The sequence below is a fragment of the Solanum stenotomum genome, chromosome 11 (assembly GCF_019186545.1).
Source record: "Solanum stenotomum isolate F172 chromosome 11, ASM1918654v1, whole genome shotgun sequence".
In the NCBI taxonomy this organism is placed as follows: Eukaryota; Viridiplantae; Streptophyta; class Magnoliopsida; order Solanales; family Solanaceae; genus Solanum; species Solanum stenotomum.
The window spans coordinates 19899494-19926553 of record NC_064292.1 but is presented as its reverse complement, the minus strand read 5'-3'; the positions used below and the strand labels follow the sequence as shown (position 1 = coordinate 19926553).

At 37.4% G+C, this 27060-nt stretch overlaps 2 protein-coding genes and 2 pseudogenes across 3 annotated transcripts in view; 3 read left to right on the top strand and 1 right to left on the bottom strand.

Annotated features, from left to right (window-relative positions):
- The window catches only part of LOC125844769 (tubulin-folding cofactor E), a 375181-nt gene that overhangs the window by 27979 nt on the left and 320142 nt on the right, over window positions 1–27060 (bottom strand). The gene's annotated exons all lie outside the window — the stretch shown is intronic.
- LOC125845734 (uncharacterized) lies at window positions 15401–16252 on the top strand (annotated as a pseudogene).
- LOC125845733 (uncharacterized) lies at window positions 16262–17420 on the top strand (annotated as a pseudogene).
- Window positions 19770–20357, top strand: LOC125845732 (uncharacterized). The gene has a single exon (XM_049525267.1). The coding sequence runs from the start codon at window positions 19770–19772 to the stop codon at window positions 20355–20357; it is 588 nt and encodes a 195-aa protein (XP_049381224.1).

Here is a 27060-nt window from a genome sequence, read left to right as displayed (position 1 = left end):
TCATTTTTGGAAAGATTATAAAAATCTGGAAAATTTATCAAGTATGTTAAGTTGGATTTTTGGTCAACTTCAAATGACCATAACTTCTAGCTCAATATGATTTAGGTGTGATTCTAGATATTTTAGAAAATATCTTGGACCAATCTTTCCAACGCCGCTGAGTTTGCGCGATTCCGAGTTCGTATGAGTGAGTTGTGCCCATTGGAAGTTGGGCTGTTTAAATAAGGAAAGTGCAATCCGGATTTTTGAAGGGCATTATGGTGTTTTCCTTACCCAATTATTTTATTTCATTTTTGGGTAATTAATTGGGGTCAAATCAGATTTTAGTCAGTTTAGAAAAGTTGAAGTTCACACTAGAGCTTGGAGAAAAGAGAAAAGAGGAGAAAGGAGAATAAAGTTCAAGATTCGTCGTCTTCATAAGGAATCGCTTGTGGATTTCGTCAAGAGGTGATCCCTACAAGGTATGTGAGATCACATAGCATTGAGTTAGTTCACCCACGCGCCAAGCATGTTTAATTCAGCGTATTTTCATCCTAAAAAGATTGAGAATTTGATTTTCTTGATAGTTGTTCTTGAATTGATTTCATTCTTGAATATGAGTTGGGATTAAGAAGTTTCTTGATGTTAAACTGTTGTTTCCTTGAGTTTTTTGGGTTAGATTTCATGTATATGATTTGGGTACATGAATCTAAAGTGAATTTGAGAAAAAGAATCGGATTAAATCGATTTAGGATCAGAAAACGAAATCAAAAGTTCGTCAGAATTTTGCCCGAAGAGAGGCTGGCATGACGTGCCCCTGTAGCTCCCGAGGGGCTGGCGCGCCGCACCAGCAGTGCGCTAGATTAGAGCCCCAGAAAGTTGGGGCTGGCGCGGCGTGCCAGGGACGCACCCGGATTATTGTTTTTAACCAGTTTTTCGTCGTTTTATCCGTTTAAGTCCTTCTAAAGTGTACCAACACTTCCTATTGATTCTAACTACTTTAAATTACTTCTAAACATATAGAAATCATCCAAAAACATGAATCATAATCTTGAATCCATAAATTTAAATTGAAGGAAAGTTAAGAGCCAAGTCTAGGAAGTTCTTCAAGTCTTTTCAAGAAGTCTTTTGCATATGTTTTAAACTTTGTTTTAAGACTTAAAGTTCAAGTTGAGTAAAGATTGAAGTTCATTTCTTTAAAAGTATATGGGAACTATGTATTCCCAAAGGGTTTAAAATGCTTTCACAATTAAGCAAGAGAAGAAACTTTGATTTCCAAGATGGCCTTTGAACTAAGTTTTTGAGCAATTATTTCAGATCACATAAAGAAGTATGTTTTTAAACATAAGAGTTAGTATCATATTTTTTTTTGGGAGTAGTATTGAGCACTGATATGGGGGAGAGTTCAGACAACTCACATCCCCCATAAACCATGTAGCCATCATGGGCAGAAAAGGGTTATACTTTTAGATGATTTCTTTAGTGTTTTTTAGCATAAGACTAGTGGATCTACTTAGTAGTTCAGGTTCTATACCCTAGGCAAGGTATAGGACGACCTTGTCAGCGTGAGGCAAAACGCTGTATCATCACAATAGCTCTTAAGTGATGGTTGTCGGTTAGAGAAACTCCCACATAAGTAATTGTTTTCTTATATACACAATTTATTGTATTTTTACATACATTTCAGAGTTATATGTATCTTTGTATACACACAGAGTTGACATCATGTTTTAAACAACTTTTCTTTATATTGCACTTGTTTTAAACTGCTTTATATTGAAATAAGTTCAGTTATGTTGAGTTGAGTTGAGTCAGGTGAGTTCTTTAGTTCCCTTCAAGCTTAAGTTATGATTAGCATTCCAACTCGCATACTCGTACATTCAATGTACTGATGCCAGTTGGCCTGCATCTTCTAATGATGCAAACGCAGGTAATCAGGATCAACATCCAGCGCCTCGTTGATCCAATTGAGCATTCAGAGTCAGTTGGTGAGCCTCTTTGCTTTTCGGAGGGCTCCTTTGCTATCATTTACTTTTTAGTATTTCATTTGTTAGGATGTCGTGGGCCTGTCTCGAAATCCATCTCAGTTGTTTGGAGGCTTTATAGATAGGTAGTCATATGTTAGTTCTTTAATCTTTTAATTTCATTATCTTATGTTGAGACTTGAGTTTGCCTTAATGGCCAGTTGAATGTTCCTTTATAACATTCCAATTTATTTCATACATGTATCTTTGTTGAGTTAAGCCTTCCGCTAAGTAAGTAAGACAAACCAAGATTTTGCTTTGGGCCAACCACGGTTCTCGAGTTCCAGTCCCTCCCAGGGTATAGGCTCGGGGTGTGACATAATATCTGGAGCTATGATCTTTTTCCATGATCCTCTCTTGGAGTTCATCCAACCTTGGTACACACAGCCTACCTTGATACCTCAATACACCATCTCTCCCTTGTTCAAAAGCCAAAACTTTTTGCTTATGAAAATTTGCCTTTAATTCAAGCAAAATAGGATCTTTGTCTTGCTTCTCTTTTACTTCTGACACTAATGATGATTCAACCCCATTCAGCACCACTACTCCTCCTTTTGTGGAATCCATTAGTCGAACTCCCAATCGTGCAAGCCTATGCACATCTCTTGCTAACTCTTTCTTATCTTCCTCAAAATGGGCGTTACTACCCATAGACAACCTGCTTAAAGCATCAGCAACAACATTATCTTTACCTGGGTGATGAAGAATACTCATGTCATAATCCTTGAGTAACTCTAACCACCTCCTTTGTCTGAGATTAAACTCTTTCTGAGTAAAAACCTACTGAAGACTCTTGTGATTAGTGAATACATCCACATGAACACCATAAAGATAATGACGTCATATCTTCAAAGCAAATACTATGGCAGCCTATTCTAGATCATGGGTTGGGTAATTCTTCTCATGAACTTTCAACTGTCTGGAGGCATAAGCTATAACTTTGCCATTCTGTATTAACACACAACCCAGACCAATTCTAGATGCATCACAATAGACCACAAAGCCTTGCGTCCCTTCTGTTAAGGTCAATACTGGGGCAGTAGCCAACCTCTATTTTTCAATTCCTGAAAGCTTTTCTCACAAGCTTCAGACTATTGAAACTTCACTATTTTCTGAGTCAACTTTTTCAAATGAGATGAAATGAATGATAATCCATCGACAAACCTTTGATAATATCCAGCCTACCCTAAGAAACTCCTAATATCAGTTAGAGATGTGGGTCTAGGCCAATTCTGTATTGCCTCTATTTTCTGAGTGTCAACTTTAATTCCATCACCGGAAACAATGTGGCCTAAGAATGCCATAGACTCAAGCCAAAACTCACACTTAGAGAACTTGGCATACAACTCTCTATCCTTTAGAGTTTGGAGAACTACCCTGAGATGACTAGCATGATCTCCCTCATTCCTTGAACATATTAGTATGTCATCAATGAATACGATAACAAACATATCTAATTAAGGCCTGAATACTCTATTAATAAGGTCCATGAATGCTACAGGTGCATTGGTTAAACTGAACGACATGACCAGAAACTTATAATGACCATAACGGGTCCTGAATGCTGTCTTAGGAATATCACATTCCCTTACTTTCAACTTCTCTTTCAACTCTTTTAACTCTACTGGTGCCATCTTGTATGGTGGAATAGATATAGGACGAGTATCGAGAATAATATCTATGTCGAAGTCTATTTCTCTCTCAGGAGGGACTCTAGGAAGATCATCTGGAAAGACTTCTAGAAACTCAACACTAGAGTCATTAACTCGGACTAAATGATAGACACACCCCTTGGAAACTAACTTTCTCGCCTTAAGGTACGAAATAAAATGACTCTTAGGCACTGCTGAACCACTCTTCCTTTCTATAACTGGTTCATTAGAAAACTGGAACTTAACAACTCGAGTTCTACGATCTATTGATGCATAAGAGGTATGAAGCCAGTCCATACCTAGAGTGACATCAAAATCTACCATATCTAAGTCAACTAAGTCAGCGATGGTACTCTTGTGATTGACGAAAATGGTACAATCATGATCAACTCTCTCTGCTAGAATAGACTCACCAACAGGTGTAGAAACACTGAAGGGCTCAAGAAGTTGCTCAGGAAGAACATCAAAATTGAAGACTTGGATAATACTAGTGACAAAATTTGGTGAATCCTCCTCCTTTTCTCGGCGACTAGTGATAGCATAAAGACGGTTTCCTCCTCTGCGTGCCCATGAAGTAGATTATCTAGATGCAACTATGTCTGGTGGAGCACCTGAAGAAGACTAGGCTCTATTTCCCCCATTACCATTACTCTACCTGTTCTTAGGACACCCTCTCATAAAATGACTGTTCTAGCCACACTTGAAGCAACCAGTGGAGCCATCACGACACACCCCTGAGTGGCCCCTGCCATACTTAGCATATGCAGGAGTCTTAGCTCCCCCTTGTTCCTTACTACCTTGCGAATGCGCAGGTCTAGTTATGAAGTTCTGAGAATTCTTACTATTGTACTCACATTTGTTCCTTGGTGCAGTGCTCTAGCAGATGATTGAGCAGGTCCTTTCTGCTTATATTAGAAAGAAGACCGGTTCGCATTACTCTTTTGCTACCCGGATTCATTCCCAGATGTCTTAGCCTTCTTATACTTAAACTCTTCTCTATCCTTCAGCTGGTCCTCCTCAACTTGTTGTACATGGATCATCAGCCTTGCTATGCCCATGTAACCTATTAGCATGGCTGCCTTACTTGTCAGACGATTCAACCCAACAATAAATAAACTCATCCTGCTCCTCATGCCAGCAACCATCTCTGGAGCATAATGGGATAGTTGGGTGAACTTCAACCCATACTCATGAACACTTAATAAATCTTGATTAAGAGTAAGAAAATCTCGTACCTTGGCCTCTCTCAGTTCTCGGTGAAAGAAACGCCCCAAGAAGGCCTCCTCAAAACAAGCCCAACTCACAGGTTGCTCCCTCAGCTCTACCCTTTTTCCACTGGTCAAACCAAGTTCTAGCAACATTCTTTAGTTGATATGCAGCTAACTCAACTCGTTCATGATTGGCAATGTGCATGAACTCAAATACCTTTTGCAGTTCCTCAATAAAGTTCTCTAGATCCTTAGTAGTGCTTGAACCAGTGAAACTTGGAGGATTCATCCTCAAGAACTCACAAATCCTCGAAGTATCATTCCCTTCCTATTGGTTCTCTCTCTGCCTAGTTTGGTTGGTCACAACTTGACCCAACATTCTTATCTCTTCCCTAAACTCAGCATTCGTAACTTCTCCTTGGGGTTGCACTTCAGGTGCATTGCATTGGGTACCCCTTGCTCCTTAATATTACGCCTAGTAGGACGACCTCTAATAGCTCTTCGTGGAGGCATGATTAATTAAAACAGACACAAAAGCATGAATTAGAAGAAACTTTTTAGAGATCAAACTCTAATGCACGAAATAAGTGTGAAAGAAGTGAGGTAATTTCCTAATTGTTGCAGCCTCCTAATTATAGATGTGGCGCGGTTCACATTGATAATTAGGAATCTACAGACACAACTTCATAGACTACCTAGGACTCTTGAACTCTGGGCTCTGAGCCTACACAATGGACGTGGCTGGCACTCGAGAACCATTGTTGACCCCAAGCGATGGTCTGGCTTACTTACTCAGCGGAAAAATCTAAGCATTATTACAATGATCAAATGCACTTCCTCAACTGTTTAATAAAATAACTTAGAATGTTTAAAGGTCAAACATTCAACTTGGTCAAAATAGCAACTCAAGTCTTAACATATGAAATAATAATGTAAAGACAACTGAACTACTAATTGTCTATGAAGCTTCTAAAACAAAAAGGGATGTTGGGACAAGATCCCTGATCATCCTAACAAATACTAAAAGCAAAGTAAAAAGGAGTCCTTTGGAAAGCAATGAGGCTCACCAACTGACTCTGAGTGCTCAATTGGATTAACGAGGCGCTGGATGCTGATCCTAGTTACCTGTGTTTGCATCATAATAAGATGCAGGCCAACTAGCATCAGTACATTGAATGTACGAGTATGCGAGTGGAATGCTAAACATAACATAAACTTGAAAGAATCTGAAAGGAACACTTACCTTGGTTTTACTCAACTCATGAAGAATTTAACTCAATATAAAATAATAATACACATGCAATATATAGAAAGCTTTTTAAAACAGTAGAAAGCAACTCAGTTTGTTAAAGAAAATGCAATAACAAATCAACTTACTCATATAATAAAGTAATGTAATACTGTGGGAGTTTCTCTAACTGACAACCACTACTATGAGCCTAAGTGGTGATCATCGTGTTGCCCACGCTTTCAGAACTGTCCTATACTTTGCCGTCATATAGAACTCCTTAACTAAGTAGATCCACTAGTCTATTCTAAAAAGAATGTAAGGAATCATCTAAAAAGTATGATCCTTTACTACCCATGATGGCTACATGGTTTATGGGGACTTGAGTTATTATGAACTCGCGTCCCCATATCGGTGCAATACTACTCCCAAAATATACTTAGCTCATATGTTTTTAAAACAAAACTTCTTTCTTTGGTTTGATATAATTACTCAAAACTTAGGTTAAAAGCTCTATTGGAAATTGATATTTTTCTTTCTTGTTCAAATGTGAAAATATTTTAAACTCTTGGGAATTCTTAGTTCTCGTATAATCTTTGAAGAAATGAACTTTTACTCTTACTCTTTACTCAACTCAAAGATTAAATCTTAAAACAAAGTTGAAACGTTTGTGAAAGACTTTTGAAATACTTTATGAACTTCTCTTGACTTGAATATTAACTTCTAGACTTGACTCTTTAATTTCCTTGAATTGAATTATGGATTCAAGGATTGTGATTTGTGTTAGGAAAGATCTCATGATGTTTAGGAGTGTTTTTAGATTGCTAAACATGAGAAAAGATCAAGAAATCATTGTCTAAAAGCAGGTCCGCGACGCGTAGATGTATTTAAATTTTTGGTCAAGAAAATAATTTTTGATGCAGAACGGTCCGTGACTGTCACGACCCAAGGGTACCCACTAGACGTAACACGGCGTACTCGACGCCGAAGGGGTCTAATACAATCCCTTAGCATCATCATAACATACAATCATAGAAAAGTAGGGGAAATTTAAAACTCTCTTTAAAACATTCAATTGAAAACATTTCATAAAAGCAAAAAGTCTTTACTAAGTCTATGTCTCAAAACCATCTATGAATAATATGAATAAAAATCTTGGGACACGGCCCATAATAAGTCTAAAACATAGGAAATGACATAAAAGAAACATAGTGGGTTTGTCCTTGAAGCTATGAGGACCCACCAATTCTTCAAGTCTTCAAATGCCTTAGAAACCTAGCCTCGTATGAAAGCTAACATACCAACATAAAACATAATCATAAGAGATAATAACATATTCATAACATAACTCCAATAAAGTATCATAACATCACAATTCAACATAAGACATTCATAATTTCATACTTCAACCATTAGTCTTTCATATTCAAGTGAACTACTTCACAAGCCACCTCCAAGCATACTTGTGCAAGGCAAAGATATCATCCCATAATACTATCTAAGCTAAGTACCTCTCTTTGGTCATTCTTGGTTATAGCCCACCTTCATAGTCAAGACCTAGGTTTTCATGTCATAAGAGCACAACACTCCCAAGTAACCTTAAGGCACACTTGTGCAATGCATGTGGGGCATCCCATAATACCACACACACTAAGCATATCTTGAAGTCACCCTATTCATATTTACCATCTCTAGGTGTCACTATAGACCTACTTCGTATTGACAAGGAACTATCAACTTAAGTCATTCATATCATGGTTGGCAACTGTAACAACAATCCAAGCTAGGCATACATTACATAAGTGGACATTTCATAAGTAGCTTCAAATCATACTTGTGCCATGTATGAATCGCATCCCATACTCCCACTCATACTAAGTACTCCTTTAGGCTAGCTTACTCAATGCTTACTATCTATCATTCTAGACTATCAAAGAATAGCACATACTAGGCTAGACCTAGCTATCATGGAAAATACCTTACCATGCAATCAAAGCTATCCTAGGAAGGATACAAGTTTACCAACCTAGCCACCATGCAAAATTCAATAGGATGAAAGCTACCCTTAGGGGAGTATGAGTCCTCAAACCTAAGCTATCCTTAGGAGAGTATGATGTCTCAATCCTAAGCTACCATGAAATGGTCTTGGTCTAACCAAGTCAAGCTACCATGTAGTGCATTTTAACAATGCTAGTTCAAGCTACCCATAGGAGAGTATAGATCCTCAATCCTAGGTTACCATGCCTATACTAATGCAAGCTACCATGAAAAGCATCCTACAAATGCTAGTGCAAGCTAACCTTAGGAGAGCTTAATTTCTCAAATCCCAAGCTACCATGAGATCTACCATCCCAAGCTACATAATTCAATTATCCATGAAGGAATCATAAGACTCAACCTCAAGCTATTCTATTCTAACAAGCATGATTCATTTTAGGTAATTAGCCTTTCACTCTAGCATCATTCTATGTGAGAAGACCTTCCACATTCTACATCCATGCAAGCTATCTCATCATATTAGACTTACTCTTTAAGCCCCAGTGATCAACATTATGACTTCAAGACCTACATTCAACTTTACTCCACCATCAACATACTAGTCTAGATCACAATACATACTAGTCACAAGCCTTAGTCATAGGTAATTCTAAGCCCAACTTATCAAAAAGTCCCAAATTCAATCATCTCAATTCATGTTATAACATACATGCATAAGCCTAGTTAAATTCATGATTTCATATTACCATGCTTGGATAATTTCTATATGTGATAATAACTCAAGAGAATCTAGCAAGAATCATCAATTTCTCATCCAAAAGAATAAACCCACATACTTTAAAAATTAGGGTTAACCAAGGAATTCATATAAAATCCACATAATATCATGAATCAACACTAAATTATTCATATATGAGTAGTATCCAACCGTTTGGAATCACACCCACCTAAAACCCATACATTGGAAGTAACCCTAGCTTGATTAGGGTTCTTCTTCACAAATTAGAGGAAATTCTAGGGGACTCTATGGGTGGAAGAACCCATAGATGAAAATCTTAACATACCTTAATCCAAGCCCTAGGACAATCCTTTAGCAGTGGAGCCTTTGTTCTTGACCTTAGCTTCAACCCTAGCTTCTTCTTCAATAGAGGTTCTTCTTAGAGAGAGAAATATTCTATGGAGAGGATGAAGTGGGTTTTCTTTTAATTCTAGGTTGAATGAATTAAATGAGGTAAAATTAGGTCTAATAAGCTTATATAGTTGCTAGGAAAGGAATATAATAATGTAGGGTCAACTTTGGTAAAGAACTAAGGACCTAAAACGTTTTAACTTAAAATTCTGCTCCTTGCCCGCTTGAGCTCACCCTTTGGACCCTTGGGCTCGCCCTTTGCACTAGGTAACTCGCCAAATGCACCCTTGGCTCACCCAATATTCCAGTGAGATTGGAATTTGGGCAGTCTACTAGGTGATCTAGGGAGCTAAAGGGCGATCCGTCAACCTGTTTGGCGAGCTGCAATTTAGCTCGCCCTTTGCTCTAGAATCTAGGCCAAATGGGACAGCCCACTAGGAGATCTTAAGGCACAAGGGCAACTCGCCCAACCCTTTGGGCGATCATGAAGTCCTATCGCCGAAAGGCCTCTCAAAGAACAAGGTTTCTTTCACTATGTCTTGCTAGCATAGGTCCTTACTTGCACCCTAGACTTCTTCCTTGCTCAATTAAGGTCTAAAACAGCCTAGACATTCACTTAAGGGTACACTAACCCACATGATGAGGCTCTAGTTCAACCTATCATTTGCAAGTCGTTACAGTGACCGCTCCGCGACGTGAGGGAGGATTTTCCAAATCTGAGGAATAGGTCCGCATCGCGGACCTGGTACCCAGATTTTGCTCGACTTGTTCCTTCTTTGTTTTCCAGCCCCAAATCGCCTAAACTTAGTTCCCAATTCCCTTTAGATTCAAATACCCAGAAAATGTATCCAAGAACCTAACTCAAAACGATTCTATAATTCTACGTAATGGTCTCAAAAACTAATCAATATCAGCCCTATTCAAGAACAACATCAAATTCAAGAATACATATCAAGAACATCAAACTTTCAACCCTTTTAGGATGAATTCAAGCTGAAATAAACATGTTTTTCACGTGGGTGAATGAACCCAATGTTATGAAAGTCTCACATACCTCGTAGGGATTAACCCTTGGTGAAATCCACATGAAAATCTCCAAGAACTCGATGAACTATGAATTTTTCTTCTCCTTTCTCCTCTTTTCTCTTTTCTCCAAGCCCTAGCGTATTTTGGTAAAAGTGTAAACTGATCTAATTTTGATTAGACCCTAACTTAATTACCAAAAATGAAATAAAACAATTGGGCTAGGAAAATACCAAACTACCCTTTAAAAATCTGGATTGGACTTTCCTTATCCAAACAATCGAACTTCCAATGGGCATATCTCACTCATACGAACTCGGAATTGCGCAAACTCAGCGGCGCTGGAAAGATAATTCAACAATATTTCCTACGATATCTGGAAGCACACCTAAATCATCCTGATCTAGGAGGCATGGTCGTTTGAAGTTGACCAAAAACCATACTTAACATAACTTAACCCATTTTCCAGATTTTTCATTCTTTCCAAAAAGGATGACTATTTCTAGAATTTAAATAGTTGAGGGGCGTTACTATTTAAATTGGGATGTTACAATAAGGGCCTAAAATACCCTTAAACTGTGGGATTTGTTACAATATTACCCTTTCATCCACTTTATAAGTGTGAACCTTTAGAAATAAAGGTATTTTGAGCCAAAAGATTGACGTCGGAGGTATTTGGGGGACAAAAGGTAAATAAAGGGTATTTTTTTACCAATTTAAATAGTTGAGGGGGGTTTTAGGCCCTTTTCTCAAAAATAAATATGCATATTATTGTATACTTGATTGTGTTTTGAGTTAAAGATTTGTAATGTAGCTTTTGAAATGTATTTTTCTGATGTAGTTAAGTAATTATATATTTCTAAAATTTTCTCATGAATAAATGTATAACATGCATTTATACATTTATTCCAGATGTTTTAGTACACTATTTTTTTTAAAAAAAAATATGCTAATATTATTAAACCAATAGTTTAAGCAAATAATAATAAATGAAGTAATTGAAAAAATCACAACTCTTTGGAAAAGTCACAATCCTTCAAAAAAGTAACAACTCTTTGGAAAAGTCACCATCCTTCGAAAAAGTCACAACTCTTTCAAAAAGTTTAAAAAAACCTCAACCTTTGGAAAAAGTCACAAGTCTTTCAATATTTCATAACTCTTTGATGTGAAAAGGTGTATGCTTTATAATGTAAATAATTTAATGTAAAATATAAAATATATAATAAATTGAGTGTTTTAAATTGGTGGTATTATAGTAATTTAAAATTCAAGTTAGGGAGTTCATGTTTTAAGATAATATAGATAGATTACTAGTGAAAGTGTCAGTGCATTGAAATATTTTAAAAGATATTAGTAAATTTTAAATGAAATTTTCAATTTAATAAATATCGATAAGTAACAAATGTATATATACACTTTTGGAAGGATACTATAAGTCATAATAATTACCAACACAAAAAATTAGAAGACACATAAAAAATGTAAATGGTACTTGATGAGTTGGTATTTTATCAATTTATTAAACTCTTATTCATGAATTATTGTTATATACTTTTGGATAGTCTTTTGTTTTCGAGACAAGTCTATATTTATTTTGCTTATTTTTGAACTTGTACTCATTTTAGTAGTTTTGTACCATCGTCCACCAGGTCATGGGATTGGATCGTGTTTTGTTCTATATATTTACGTCATTTCTTCTTTTTTTTCGATGTGTATTCCTTATATTGTTTTATGATCCATTGAATTTGGATTTCTGCCCACTAGAAATGTTACTTGTTGTTTCGGGCTATGGATCGGCTTACCTATCGGTGGCTATTGGTAGGTTCCATCGTGACTCAAGTTCTGAGTAAAACGAGTGATTATGTTTTATCTTCTTTATGAACTTAGTGACCATTTTTGAATCATTATTAGGAAGAACCACAACCTCAACCTACTTTGACACGTACTCTACAACAAAAAGGATGAATTGGTTCCTATTGGAAGGTGGAAAATGACCCATGAAGTCGATTTCCCCACATCAAATATCTTTACCTCCAAAATATTGTTCAAGGGAATTGACGAGTCATGCATTTTGGACTCATTAAAGGCGTTTTAGTTCATTAAAAGTTTCCTTGATGCCCTTGTATGTCCATTTCTGATACTAAACTATTGAATTGCAGCTATGAAGCCTTAAAGACAAGGCAAAGGACAAATGCACGCAAAAAAGCCAAAAACATAGAAAGAAAAGAAAAGAAAGTTGAATCTTGCAAGTGTGAATGGTGACTCGCCAAAAATAACTAAGACTTCTATTAAAAATCTCAAAGCTGATCGACGAGGAAAAGGCTCCAATAGAGACTCTCCAACAAGGTCGATGAGCCTTGGTGACCTTGCAAAAATATTCTAAAAGTTCTGCTACAAATGGATAACAACTTGGCGATCATAGGTACGAATTGACGACTAGCCGATCATGAACGGAGAAACCCATCGAGCTCGCCGAACCTCATTCCACATTTGAAACCTTGAAGAAATGTAGAAAGGGCGAGAATAGAGAGTAGTCGGTGACTCAACGAATTAGTTGGCGATCCCAACTAGTATCGCCCGAATGAACTTTAAAGTATAATTTTTTGCCAACTTTTGGGAGGGTATAAAATATTTTCTAGAGAACAATAAAGTATCTTTCAACACTTATGTAACGACCCGCTAGGTCGTTTTGAGCTCTAGGATTATTTTGAATCTTTCCGTAAAAAAATTAATTGGAAATTTTAAACTATTCGGTAACTATAATTATTTAGTTAACGAATATTTATTAAATAATTAATATAATGATAGTTAATGGGACAAATGTATAATTTGTTTACCCTTTTTTTAATACCTGTACCACTTGGCCCATGTATTGAAATAAGTTAGTTGGTCTAATACCTTGACCTTCAGATAGAGAACAGAGATAGGGGGAAGGGCGACACCGCAAGACAAAGTGAAAACGTCAGGTACAAGTTTTTATAGATTACCAATTTTGTATTCAAATTCTTGTTGAATGATGAATACCATTACAGTAATATGGCATATTATAATTTAAAAACATTATTAGTAATTTATATTAGTTCGAATAAATGAAAAATGATGTGATAAGAAGTAATGGGTCAAAGTCGGTGAAGGTTAATTATTAGTATTGTTAGCAATTAGTTTAGTATTAGGAAAGAAAAGATGATTTCAAATTGGAAAATTGAAAGGCTGCAACGTGGTGCCTTTTCTGGTATAATGGAGTTATTAGGGTGGAAGGGTCAATCATTAAGTAATGATTAGGATCCTTATTAAAGACTATATTGGAAGGGAACTAGAATGTTGTGTTGTAAAAAGTGTAGCGTCCCTTTTTGTGAAAATTTATTTTGTTTCTATTGAAAATCCTTGCGATCATTAGACGTTAGGTGTACTATATTATATCAGCATTAGTATATTAGGATATTTGGAGAGATTGAGGCCTAATCCTAGGTTTGAAATTTAGCAAATATGATTCTTGAAAAATAAATTATATCAAGATTAGGAGCTTGAATTGAATTATGAGTGAGTTTGTTTGTCTATGTTAGACCTATAACAATATGGGTGTCTATGAACTTACTTACTTACAAATATTGCATAACTGGTAGATTGGGAACGTTTCGAAGCTTTGTGAAAAGCGAAGGAAAAATCTTGAGGATTCGTGGCACGTGTTTGACACTCAAGGTATGTTAAGACTTTTAGACTTTGTTGAAGGACATTTTTCTAATTAAAGATTAAAATGGAATAGACAATGTGTAAGGGCGAAATATAGGGGTCTTGTACCAATGGTGTGACGGGCATTGGTACGAGTACCGATGTTATAAAGGGAAAGTTTATTACTATAGAATGCGGATTGTAATTTGGGAATGCCAAAGCATATGTGCATTACCTGATGTATTATTGACTTGATTTCTTATGTGTGATTGTGTTCTTTATTGAACCCGTATATCTGTGATAGTTGAGGTGGTTATGTATTATGTTGATATTTGATTGATTGAGATGCATCATCATCCCCTTTGTTTGAAGTCATATCATGCACATACATTGACATGAAATTGGGTATAAGTTGGGCACGTGGAGATCGTCCGTGCTGGGGATGGTGAGATATTAAGATTATAATTTGGGCACGTAGAGATTGTCCATGCGGGAAATTGTTAAATTTTATGATAGTGAGTTGAGATTGTCCGCACAGACATGTGGAAATCATCTGTGTCGTTATATGGACCTCGCGAGTCCCCCATGGGTCATGAACTCTGGATGTATTTCTGAGGAGTATCATGTATATACGGTTGAGAGAATACTTGACAGCTGAGGCATATCATTTCATTGTGTCACATTGCATTACATCCTATTACATAATTTATTCTTGTTAATTACATACTTTATTGGTGATTGTACATTACGTGAACTTGATTGGTAAATATAGACTTGTATAAGTAAAGAACTGATTTTCTTATATAAACAACGGTCACTACTTCTTTGTTGTCGGTCTATGAGCTATACTGGGTACACGTGGTTTCGTGCTCATATTACACTTGTTGCACTCTTTTGTGGTGTAGATTCGATTCCGAGTACGAGCACATCTCGTGGAGTATCTTGGACTTGTGGTGAGCTGCTTGGCTGTTCCGTGGCCCACACTTCCCTTTATCTTTTATTTATTCTGTTATTTTAGTATTCAGACATGATATCCCTTATGTTTGGATTTGTCATTTTAGTTTCAGACTTGCACCATATTTAGAAGCTCTTGTAGTTATGACACTAATTCTTAGGTGGTATTTTAGCTTTTCGCATTTCATACTTATAAATTAGTTAGTGTTGGAGCTTTTTACTTGTTGTTTACCTTTTTACCTTATTAGTTAATAAAAATTGGTAAAATACGTTGGGTTGGCTTACCAATTGGTTGGGAACATAGGTGCCATCACGACTTGTGAATTTAGGTGGTGACAATTTGGTATCACAACCCTAGGTTCATCAGTCTCACGAGTAGAAGAGCAATATCTAGTAGAGTCTTATGGATTGGTATGATGATGTCCATACCTATCTTCGAGAGGCTATAGGACATTTAGGAAAATTCTATTCTTTCATTCCTTATCGTGCACACTTGACTTTGTTGAAATTCTAATTTTGATATCTAATTCTCTCATATGGTGAGGTCTCCTACATCTACAAGCGGTGATCAAGATCCTATTCCTGTGCCTGCTGCTGGGAGCACAATCCGAGGTAGAGTCAGGAGACGAGGTGTAGGTCGAGGTCGGGGTAGAGGTCGTATTGCAACTCCCGTGGAAGGACAAGTACCAATAGCTACCCAGGGCCATGATAGGACAGTACCTCCTGATGCAGATGTTATTCATGGGGATATGCAAGATCGTGTCGAGGGGGATGGACCATCTTAGGCTCCACCCAGTATTATTGCCACCCCAGTGCTTCAAGATACCTTGACTCGTATGTTAGGACTTCTAGAGGGGATGGCTCATGGGGGAAATGTGCCTGTCACCTTTGATGCCTCACAGACCCGTGTTAGAGGTCAGACTCCAGATCCGATGGTTGCTCTAGATTCTCAGACTCTGAGGACTCAGCCAGCTGCTGTTGTAGCTCCCCGTTTAGATAGTATTGAATTTCCAGGTATTGCATCACATTTGGGGAACAGGTCTTCCATGACCATTGATGAACAAAAGATGTTCGGGAGGTTTAGATTGATGAATCCCCCGACTTATACTGGTGACTTAACTGAGGATGCATATGAATTTATAGTTAGTTGTCATGAGAGGTTGCATAATCTTGGATTAGTGGAGCCTCATGGAGTTGACTACATAACGTTTCAGATGACTGGCTCTGCCAAGCAGTGGTGGAGGGATTATATTAGTAGTAGGCCAGCTGGATCCCCTCCACTATCATGGACTCAGTTTACTCAGGTATTTCTAGCCAAGTATGTTCCACGCAGTGAGAGGGAGCGCAAGAGGGCGAGTTCGAGGGTTTGCAACAAGATGATATGTTAGTCGCAGAGTATGAGGGTAAATTCCATGCCTTGGATAGGTATTCTTCAATTATACTTCCCACCGAGGCTGAGACAGCGAGAAGGTTTGTTCAAGGGCTGATTGTTCCGATTTGTTTGGGAGTTTCTCAGGTTGCTATTTCTGGTGTTCCATTCCAGAAGGTGGTATATGCTGCTAAGGAGTTGGAGATGATTCGACGTGAGGGATTTGAGCAACTTGAAGGCAAAAAGACCCGTCATTTCGTCATTTAGGTGATTATGGTGGTGCTTCGCTTAGGAGTCGAGGATACTTAGGGAGAGGTTATCACTCTCAGTCTAGCAGACCCATTCATGCTGCTATACCAGCGTCTGAGGCTGGTTATGCTGGGCATAGTTCTTCGAGTTTGGTGCATAGTTTACAGGGTTCATCTTCTAGACCTGTAGGTCGTGGAGGACATTCTGGTCATTCAAGCTACTCTCATCAGCCTACGTCTCGTAAGGGTTGTTTTGAGTGTGGTGCTATGGGACACTTTGTGAGAGACTTTCTTAGGACCAGACGTGAGGGCTTACATCAAAGTTCTCAAGCTTCGAATTTCAGGGCTACACAACCTCTAACTAGGGAAGGTGTACAGAGTGGTAGAGGTGGTTCTCATTCAGGTAGAGGTAGTTCTTCTTCTGGTCGAGGTGGTGGTCATGGAGGTTCACAATCTGAGGGTGGTCGTTCTCACTGTTATGCTTCTTTGGGTATGCCAGAGGCTGAGGCTTCAGATGCTGTTATCACATGTATTATTCCGGTTTGTCATCGACCAACTACTGTATTATTTGATCTAGGCTCTACTTATTCTTATGTGTCCACATATTTTGCTTCTAGCATGGATATATTATGTGAGTCTATTAATTTTTCGGTATATGTTTCTACTCTTGTTGGGGATTCTGTAGTGGTAGATCGGGTGTATCGATTATGTATAGTTACCTTGATGGGATATGACACTCATGCAAATTTAAAGGTCTTAGATATGGTAGATTTTGATGTGATTCTTGGTATGGATCGGTTATCTCCTTATCACGCAATTTTAAATTGTCATGCCAAGACAGTTACATTAGCTATGCCTAAAATTCCTATAGTAGAATGGAGAGGTTCTCTTAGTCACCCTCCTAAAGGGGTGATATCATTTCTTAAGGCTCGTCACTAGGTAGAGAGAGAATGTTTGGCTTACTTGGCGCACATTCAAGATACTAGCATTGAGACTCCTATGCTTGAGTCTATTCCGGTGGTGAGTGCATTTTTGGAGTTATTTCCGACCGAGTTACCAGGTCTTTCACCTGATCATGATATTCACTTTAGTATTGACGTAGAGCCATGCACTCAACCTATTTCCATTCCTTCTTAACTTATGGCACCGGTTGAATTGAAAGAGTTGAATGAGCAGTTGCAGGATTTGTTAAGCAAGGGTTTTATAAGAACGAGTGTATCTCCATGGGGTGCTCTAGTGTTATTTGTGAAGAATAAAGATGGATCTATGCGTATGTGTATTGACTATAGATAGTTGAACAAGGTAACCATCATAAATAAGTACCCGATACCTCATATTGATGATTTATTTGATCAGTTGCATGGTGCTTCAGTTTTCTCCAAGATTGTCTTAAGATCCGGCTATCATCAGCTGAAGGTTAGGGCGGAGGATATAGGTAAGAGAACTTTTCAGACATGTTATGGCCATTACGAGTGTTTGGTGATGTCTTTTGGATTGACTAATGCCCCAACAACTTTTATGAATTTGATTAACAGAGTGTTCAAACCGTACTTGGATTCCTTTGTTATTGTCTTTATAGATGATATATTGATATGCTCTCGTAGTAAGGAGGAACATGAGCATCATTTGAGGAATGTGCTTGGAATTCTGAATGCGAAGAAACTTTATGCAAAGTTTTCGAACTGTGAGTTTTGGCTTGGTTCGGTAGCATTCTTGGGACATGTAGTGTCCAAGGAAGGTATTATGGTGGATCGTAAGAAGATTGAGGCAGTTCGAGATTGGGTCAGACCTGCTTCAGTTACTGAGATTCAGAGTTTCTTAGGCTTTGCAGGTTATTATCGACGATTTGTAGAGGGGTTCTCGTCCATTGCATCGCCATTAACTAGATTGACCTAGAAGGAAGTGACATTTCAGTGGCCTGATGAGCATAAGGTGAGTTTCCAAAAGCTTAAGACTTTATTGAGTACTGCTCTGATTGTAACTCTACATGTGGAGGGAGAGGGTTTTATTGTATATTGTGATGCTTCTCAGATTGGTCTTGGTTGTGTATTGATTCAGAAAGGGAAAGTGATAGCTTACGCTTCGAGGCAGTTGAAGATTCATGAGAAGAATTACCCCACTCATGACTTGGAGTTGGCGGCTGTAGTGTTTGCATTGAAGATTTGGAGGCATTATCTTTATGGGGTACATTGTGAGGTCTTCACGGATCATCGTAGTCTCCAATATATATTCAATCAGAGGGATCTAAATTTGAGGCATCGAAGATGGTTGGAGTTGCTCAAAGACTACGACATGACTATTCTTTATCATCCAGGGAAGATAAATGTGGTAGCAGATGCCTTGAGTCGAAAGGGGGTAAGTATAGGTAGTCTAGCCACATTATAGGTTGACGAGCGTCCTTTAGCTAGGGATGTCCATTCCTTGGCCAATAGCTTTGTGAGGCTTGATATTTTAGAATTTGGTAAGGTTTTGGCTTATGTGGAGGGGCTAGGTCATCCTTGTTGGAGCAAATTTTGACTTAACAGTTTGATGATGGTGATTTATGTAAAATGCGAGACAAGGTGTCAAAGGGAGAAGCCAAGGATGCAATTCTTGATAGTGAGGGAGTTTTGAGGATAAAAGGTCATATTTGTGTTCCTCGGATAAGTGATTTGACTAGACTGATCATGTAGGAGGCACATAGTTCGAGGTACTCTATTGATCTGGGGCTACTAAGATGTATCGTAACTTGAAGCAGCATTATTGGTAGTGTTGTATGAAGAAAGACATAGTAGATTTTGTATCTCAGTGGTTGAATTGTGAGCAAGTGAAGTATGAACACCAAAATCCTGGATGCCCATACCTGAGTAGAAGTGGGAGCGTATTACTATGGACTTTGTGGTAGGGTTGTCGCGTACTATGGGTAAGTTTGATGCTATATGGGTCATCGTGGATCGATTGACTAAGTCTGCACACTTCGTACTAGTTCAGACTACCTATAATTCAGAGAAGTTAGCCAAGATATATATTCAAGAGATAGTTCATTTGCATGGGGTTCCCATTTCTATTATTTCAGATAGTGGCACACATTTTACATCTCATTTCTGGAGGTCTCTACAGAAGGAGTTGGGCACTCGGTTGGATCTTAGTACACCCTTCAACCCTCAGATGGATGGTCAGTCTGAATGGACTATTCAGGTTCTTGAGGACATGTTACGGGCATGTGTGATTGACTTTGGTGGTCACTGGGATTAGTTCTTGCCATTAATGAAGTTTGCTTAGAATAATAGTTACCATTCAAGCATTGAGATGGCACCATGTGAAGCTTTGTATGGTGATGCATTTGAGGTTAGACCGTGGGGTACACATTTGTTGAGGGAGTCCTTGGACAAGGTCAAGTTGATCCAAGATAGACTTTTCATGTCTAAGAGTAGGCAAAAGATTTATGCAGATCAGAAGGTTTGTAATTTGGAGTTCATGGTTGGAGAGCGGGTTCTATTGAAGGTTTTGCCCATGAAGGGTGTGATGATATTTGGAAAGAAGGGAAAGTTGAGCCCAAGGTATATTGGTCCTTTCGAAATTGTTAAGCGTATTGGTGAGGTGGCGTATGAGTTGGCTCTGCAACCTGGTTTGTCGGATGTTCACCCTATATTTCATATCTTGATGCTGAAGAAGTATCATCAGGGTGGTGCTCATGTGATTCAATGGGATTCAGTGTTACTTGATCAGAATTTGATTTTTGAGGAGGAGCCGATAACCATTTTGGATAGGCAAATTAGAAAGTTGAGGTCGAAGGAGATTGCTTCAGTAAAGGCTCAATGGAAGCATCGTCCGGTGGAGAAGGCTACATGGGAGACCGAGTCAAACATGAGGAGTAAATATCCTCAGATTTTTTAGCGTTCAGGTGCGTTCTATTCTTTTACCGTTTGAGGATGAACGTTTGTTTAATTGGTAGGTGATGTAACGACCCGCTAGGTCGGTTTGAGCTCTAGGACTATTTTGACTCTTTCCATGAAAAAATTAAATTGAAATTTTAAACTATTCGGTAACTACAATTATTTAGTTAATAAATATTTATTAAATAATTAATATAATGATAGTTAGTGGAGAAATAAGTTAGATTATTAGCATTGTTAGCAATTAGATTAGTATTAGGAAAGAAAATATGATTTCAAATTGGAAGATTGAAAGCCTTCAACGTGCTGCCTTTTCTGGTATAATGGAGTTATTAGGGTGGAGGGTTCAATCATTAGGTAATGATTAGGATCCTTATTAAAGACTATATTGGAAGGGAACTAGAATATTGTGTTGTAAAAAAGTGTAGCGTCCCTTTTTGTGAAAATTTATTTTGGTTTCTGTTGAGAATCCTTGCGATCATTAGACGTTAGGTGTACTATTTTATATCAACATTAGTAAATTAGGATATTTGGAGAGATTGAGGTTTAACCCTAGGCTTCAAATTTAGCAAATATGATTATTGAAATATAAATTATAGCAAGATTAGGAGCTTGAATTGAATTATGAGTGAGTTTGTGTGTCTATGTTAGACCTATAACAATATGGGTGTCTATGAACTTGCTTACTTACAAATATTACATAATTGGCAGATTAGGAACGTTCTGAATCTTTACGAAAAGGGAAGAAAAAGTCTTGACAATTCGTGGCACATGTTCGGCACTCAAGGTATGTTAAGACTCTTAGACTTTGTTGAAAGACATTTTTCTAATTAAAGATTAAAAATGGAATAGACAATGTGTAAGGGCGAAATATGGGAGTCTCGTACCAATGGTGTGACGGGCATTGGTACGAGTACCGATGTTATAAAGGGAAAGTTTATTACTATAGAATGCAGATTGTAATTTGGGAATGCCAAAGCATATGTGCATTACCTGATGTATTATTGACTTGATTTCTTATGTGTGATTGTGTTCTTTATTGAACCCGTATATCTGTGATAGTTGAGGTGGTTATGTATTATGTTGATATTTGATTGATTGAGATGCATCATCATCCCCTTTGTTTGAAGTCATATCATGCACATACATTGACATGAAATTGGGTATAAGTTGGGCACGTGGAGATCGTCCGTGCTGGGGATGGTGAGATATTAAGATTATAATTTGGGCACGTAGAGATTGTCCATGCGGGAAATTGTTAAATTTTATGATAGTGAGTTGAGATTGTCCGCACAGACATGTGGAAATCATCTGTGTCGTTATATGGACCTCGCGAGTCCCCCATGGGTCATGAACTCTGGATGTATTTCTGAGGAGTATCATGTATATACGGTTGAGAGAATACTTGACAGCTGAGGCATATCATTTCATTGTGTCACATTGCATTACATCCTATTACATAATTTATTCTTGTTAATTACATACTTTATTGGTGATTGTACATTACGTGAACTTGATTGGTAAATATAGACTTGTATAAGTAAAGAACTGATTTTCTTATATAAACAACGGTCACTACTTCTTTGTTGTCGGTCTATGAGCTATACTGGGTACACGTGGTTTCGTGCTCATATTACACTTGTTGCACTCTTTTGTGGTGTAGATTCGATTCCGAGTACGAGCACATCTCGTGGAGTATCTTGGACTTGTGGTGAGCTGCTTGGCTGTTCCGTGGCCCACACTTCCCTTTATCTTTTATTTATTCTGTTATTTTAGTATTCAGACATGATATCCCTTATGTTTGGATTTGTCATTTTAGTTTCAGANATCCTTATTAAAGACTATATTGGAAGGGAACTAGAATATTGTGTTGTAAAAAAGTGTAGCGTCCCTTTTTGTGAAAATTTATTTTGGTTTCTGTTGAGAATCCTTGCGATCATTAGACGTTAGGTGTACTATTTTATATCAACATTAGTAAATTAGGATATTTGGAGAGATTGAGGTTTAACCCTAGGCTTCAAATTTAGCAAATATGATTATTGAAATATAAATTATAGCAAGATTAGGAGCTTGAATTGAATTATGAGTGAGTTTGTGTGTCTATGTTAGACCTATAACAATATGGGTGTCTATGAACTTGCTTACTTACAAATATTACATAATTGGCAGATTAGGAACGTTCTGAATCTTTACGAAAAGGGAAGAAAAAGTCTTGACAATTCGTGGCACATGTTCGGCACTCAAGGTATGTTAAGACTCTTAGACTTTGTTGAAAGACATTTTTCTAATTAAAGATTAAAAATGGAATAGACAATGTGTAAGGGCGAAATATGGGAGTCTCGTACCAATGGTGTGACGGGCATTGGTACGAGTACCGATGTTATAAAGGGAAAGTTTATTACTATAGAATGCAGATTGTAATTTGGGAATGCCAAAGCATATGTGCATTACCTGATGTATTATTGACTTGATTTCTTATGTGTGATTGTGTTCTTTATTGAACCCATATATCTGTGATAGTTGAGGTGGTTATGTATTATGTTGATATTTGATTGATTGAGATGCATCATCATCCCCTTTGTTTGAAGTCATATCGTGCACATAAATTGACATGATATTGGGTATAAGTTGGGCACGTGGAGATCGTCCGTGCTGGGGATGGTGAGATATTAAGATTATAATTTGGGCACGTGGAGATTGTCCTTGCGGGAAATTGTTAAATTTTATGATAGTGAGTTGAAATTGTCCGCGCAGACACGTGGAGATCATCTGTGTCGGTAGATGGACCTCGTGAGTCTCCATGGGTCATGAACTCTCGATGTATTTCCAAGGAGTATCATGTATGTACAGTTGAGAGAATACTTGACATCTAAGGTATATCATTTCATGGTGTCACATTGCATTGCATCGAATTACATAATTTATTCTTGTTGATTACATACTTTATTGGTGGTTGTACATTACGTGAACTTAAATGGTAAATATAGACTTGTATAAGTAAAGAACTGATTTTCTTATATAAACTCCGGTCACTACTTCTTTGTTGTCGGTCTATGAGATATACTGGGTACACGTGGTTTCGTACTGATACTACACTTGATGCACTCTTTTGTGGTGCAGATTCGATTCCGGGTACGAGCACATCTCGTGAAGCTTTTTGAGTCCGAGCTTGGAGTATCTTGGACTTGTGGTGAGCTGCTTGGCTATTCCGTGGCCTACACCTCCCTTTATCTTTTATTTATTCTGTTATTTTAGTTTTCAGACAGGATATCCCTTATGTTTGGATTTGTCATTCAGTTTCAGACTTGCACCATATTTAGAAGCTCTTGTACTTATGACACCAATTCTTGGGTGGTATTTTAGCTTTCCACATTTCATATTTATAAAGAACTTAGTGTTGGAGCTTTTTACTCGTTGATTACCTTTTTACCTCATTAGTTAATTAAAATTGGTAAAATATGTTGGGTTGGATTACCTATTAGTTGGGAACATAGGTGCCAACGACTTATGAATTTGGGTCGTGACAACTTTGAACCCACAATACTTAGAACATTCTTAAAATCTTGGTTTTTGGCTAGTTTGCTCTTGAAATTTTGAGGGTTTTGCCGACTTCTCTCTTTTCTTGCCTTTTAAACTTTGCTTCAAGGCTTCATATGTTGAATGAGGTTTGACGAACCCGATGGGCTCTGCCATTCACGATAATCCAGACTGAATGGACAACTACTTCTTTGGTATAATTCTCTGTATTTTAAGTATTTGTAGCTAAACCCCTTTATGCTAGAGATGTGGAGTGTAGTTGGATAATAGATTTAATGTGGGTTCTTATAAATGCTCATTTTTTGTTAATATGAAATATGTTTAATTAGCTTATCATGTTTACATTTATGAATTGAGGTTGCAAATACAATTCTAGTCTGTATCTCTATGCTTGCTTGAGAAATGTGTATGGAGTTGGTGAGTTGATTAATAACCATTGATTAGTTTCAATTGCTATTTTAATTGAAAAAGGAAACTATTTTAAGGTTTTAGATTGGTTAGGTGTAGCACCCATGTTGAGATTAGATAGAACTCCCATGGAAGTTGATTTGCCATTGAGAAATGCTTATAGTATATCACATAGAGGTAATTGTGTTGCTCTATAGTGATGAGCATCCATGGATAGGTTAGGTCATCATCAATGACACTGATCATCTTTTGATCTCATGGCATCAGTTCATAGAATCTCCTTTCGGTCTCATCTATGTGTAATACCAAACAACCCAATACCTTACTCTATTCTTTCTTTCGATGTAGGGCAAAAAGATCCTACCCATAACCTCTATTTTCAAGAATGTTACAGACACCAAACCTAAATTTCTAGTATCAAACTAAGTATCCACTCCAATCAATCCTTTTTTAGAATCAACCGGAGATCGTAAGTAGGAATTAAGTTTACAACCTTAACACATAAGTTAACCCAATGCTAATTATCCAAAATCTGTATGAACAATAACAAAACAGAGCATAACACAATACCCACTACATTAAATCAACACCCAACCCTATAATTGCACCCCTAGATCTTGGAGTTTTAGCCACCCATGACAAAATGTAAAGAAATTATACCTTGCATAATAGCATCCATGGGAACATGAACTTAAAGAAATTACAAGCGAACCCACTTTGAATTCAACTTCAATTTATAAATTTCAAAAACAAAAGTTGAAAACCCCAAAAACTAAAAGTGTTCTTTACAAAGGAAAAATTGTTTCTCTCTGAAATATTTTGAACTTCAGAACTTTGGAACTCTCTCCAAAAATTTGACCCTCTTTTTCTCTCTCTTTTGGAATATTTATAGTTTCTAAAAATTTGGCCCAAAACTCAATGCGTGACCCACTAGGTGACGTTAGTCGGGCTCATCGATCACATTCGGTGAATCGCCAACTGCTCCTCCCTAGCTCGACTTTCTCTTGTTTTAGGCTTCAGGTGTTTGAACCTCAATTGGCAAGCTCGTTCGAGTGTGCCTTTTACATTCAGTGTATTATCGATCACAACTTTTGTTCGGCTTTTAACCTTTAATTTTTCATTAAGTACTATCAAGTTCGGCGATGGTCACCTTGCTCGCCCTTTTCATTTGGGTCGTTGCCGTTACTTCTTAAGTTCGCCGACCTGCCTCAATTTATTCAATTGTTGTGTACTGTCAACTTGGGTGAGCTTTTACCCATTGGACGATCCATCCTTCATGTTAGGCGATCACTAATGTGGAGTTTACACTTATTTTTATGCTTTTGGCCATTCTTTCAAACATTCATCCATGGCTTGTCCTTTAGCCTTTGTAACTGAAAATCATCAAAATATCATTAAACTAGGACATAACTAGGCATTAAGGACACTAATTGTTGAACTAAATAGGCCTCAAATGAGTGAAAATCTACCACTCCTATGTAGGCAAGTTCAACCTTGTGTATTTGGTTTGGGTGCTCAGAAGCAAAACCGATTCAATGCTCTTCAGAATTTATAGGATCACGAGGATTCTCTAGATGTTGTGACCGGTATGTTGAAAGTATTTCACCTCGATTTTTATGCTTTACTTGTACGGGTGCTTCCTTATCATTTGCTACTCCTTATGTGGATGCAAAATTTGATATTTGTCTCAAAATCCTTTCTAACTCCTTTCATATCTCTACTCTCATTAGTGATTCTACTGTTACTAAGAGAGTTTATAGAAATTATCCTATTTTTGTTTCTCATAGATTCACTCATGTTGATCTAGTAGAACTTGATAGGCTAGATTTTGATATTATTCTTGAGATAGATTGACTTCATGTGTCTTATGCTTTCATAGATTGTAAGACCCGATTGGTCACATTCAATGTTTCAAATTCACCTACCATGTCATGGGAATGGGAATATTATGTTCTTAAGGGTCAGTTTAAATCTTGCCTAAAGGCTAGGAATATGATCTCTAAAGGTTGTATTTATTATCTTATTCAGGTTAGGGATACAGATTTTGAAACCCCTACTCCTGAGTTAATTTTGATTGTAAATGTGTTTGTGGAAGTGTTTCTCAATGATCTTCCTGGTATTCCTTCCAAAAGGGAAATAGACTTTTGTATTGACCTTCTCTGAGATATGTAACCTATCTATATTCCTCCTTATTATATGACCCCAATAGGACTTAAAGAGTTAAATGATCAATTGAAGGATTTGTTGGATAAGTTCATTAGACCGAGTATCTCTCTGTGGGGTGCTCCAATAATGTTTGTTCAAAAGAAGGATGGTTCTCTCCGAATGTGCATTCTACAATTGAATAAGGTTACCATTAAGAACAAGTATCCTATTCCAAGAATTGATGATTTGTTTGATCAACTCCAAGGAGCGATTTATTTCTCCTAGATTGACCTATGGTCGGATTATAACCAACTGAGGGTGAAGGAGAGTGACACTTTGAAGACGACTTTTTGAACTCGGTATGGTCATTATGCGTTTTTCAGTGATGTATTTTTGTTTGACTAGTGTCGTGGAATTTATGGATTTGATGAATAGGGTATTCAAGCAATATCTTAACATGTTTGTAATTGTGTTTATCCGTGATATTTTGATTTACTCATGGAGTGAGGATGAGCATGTTGAGAATTTGAGGATTGTGTTGCAAATTCTCAAATGTCGGGAATTATATGCTAAGTTTAGTAATTGTGAGTTTTCTTTGAGGTACATTGCTTTCC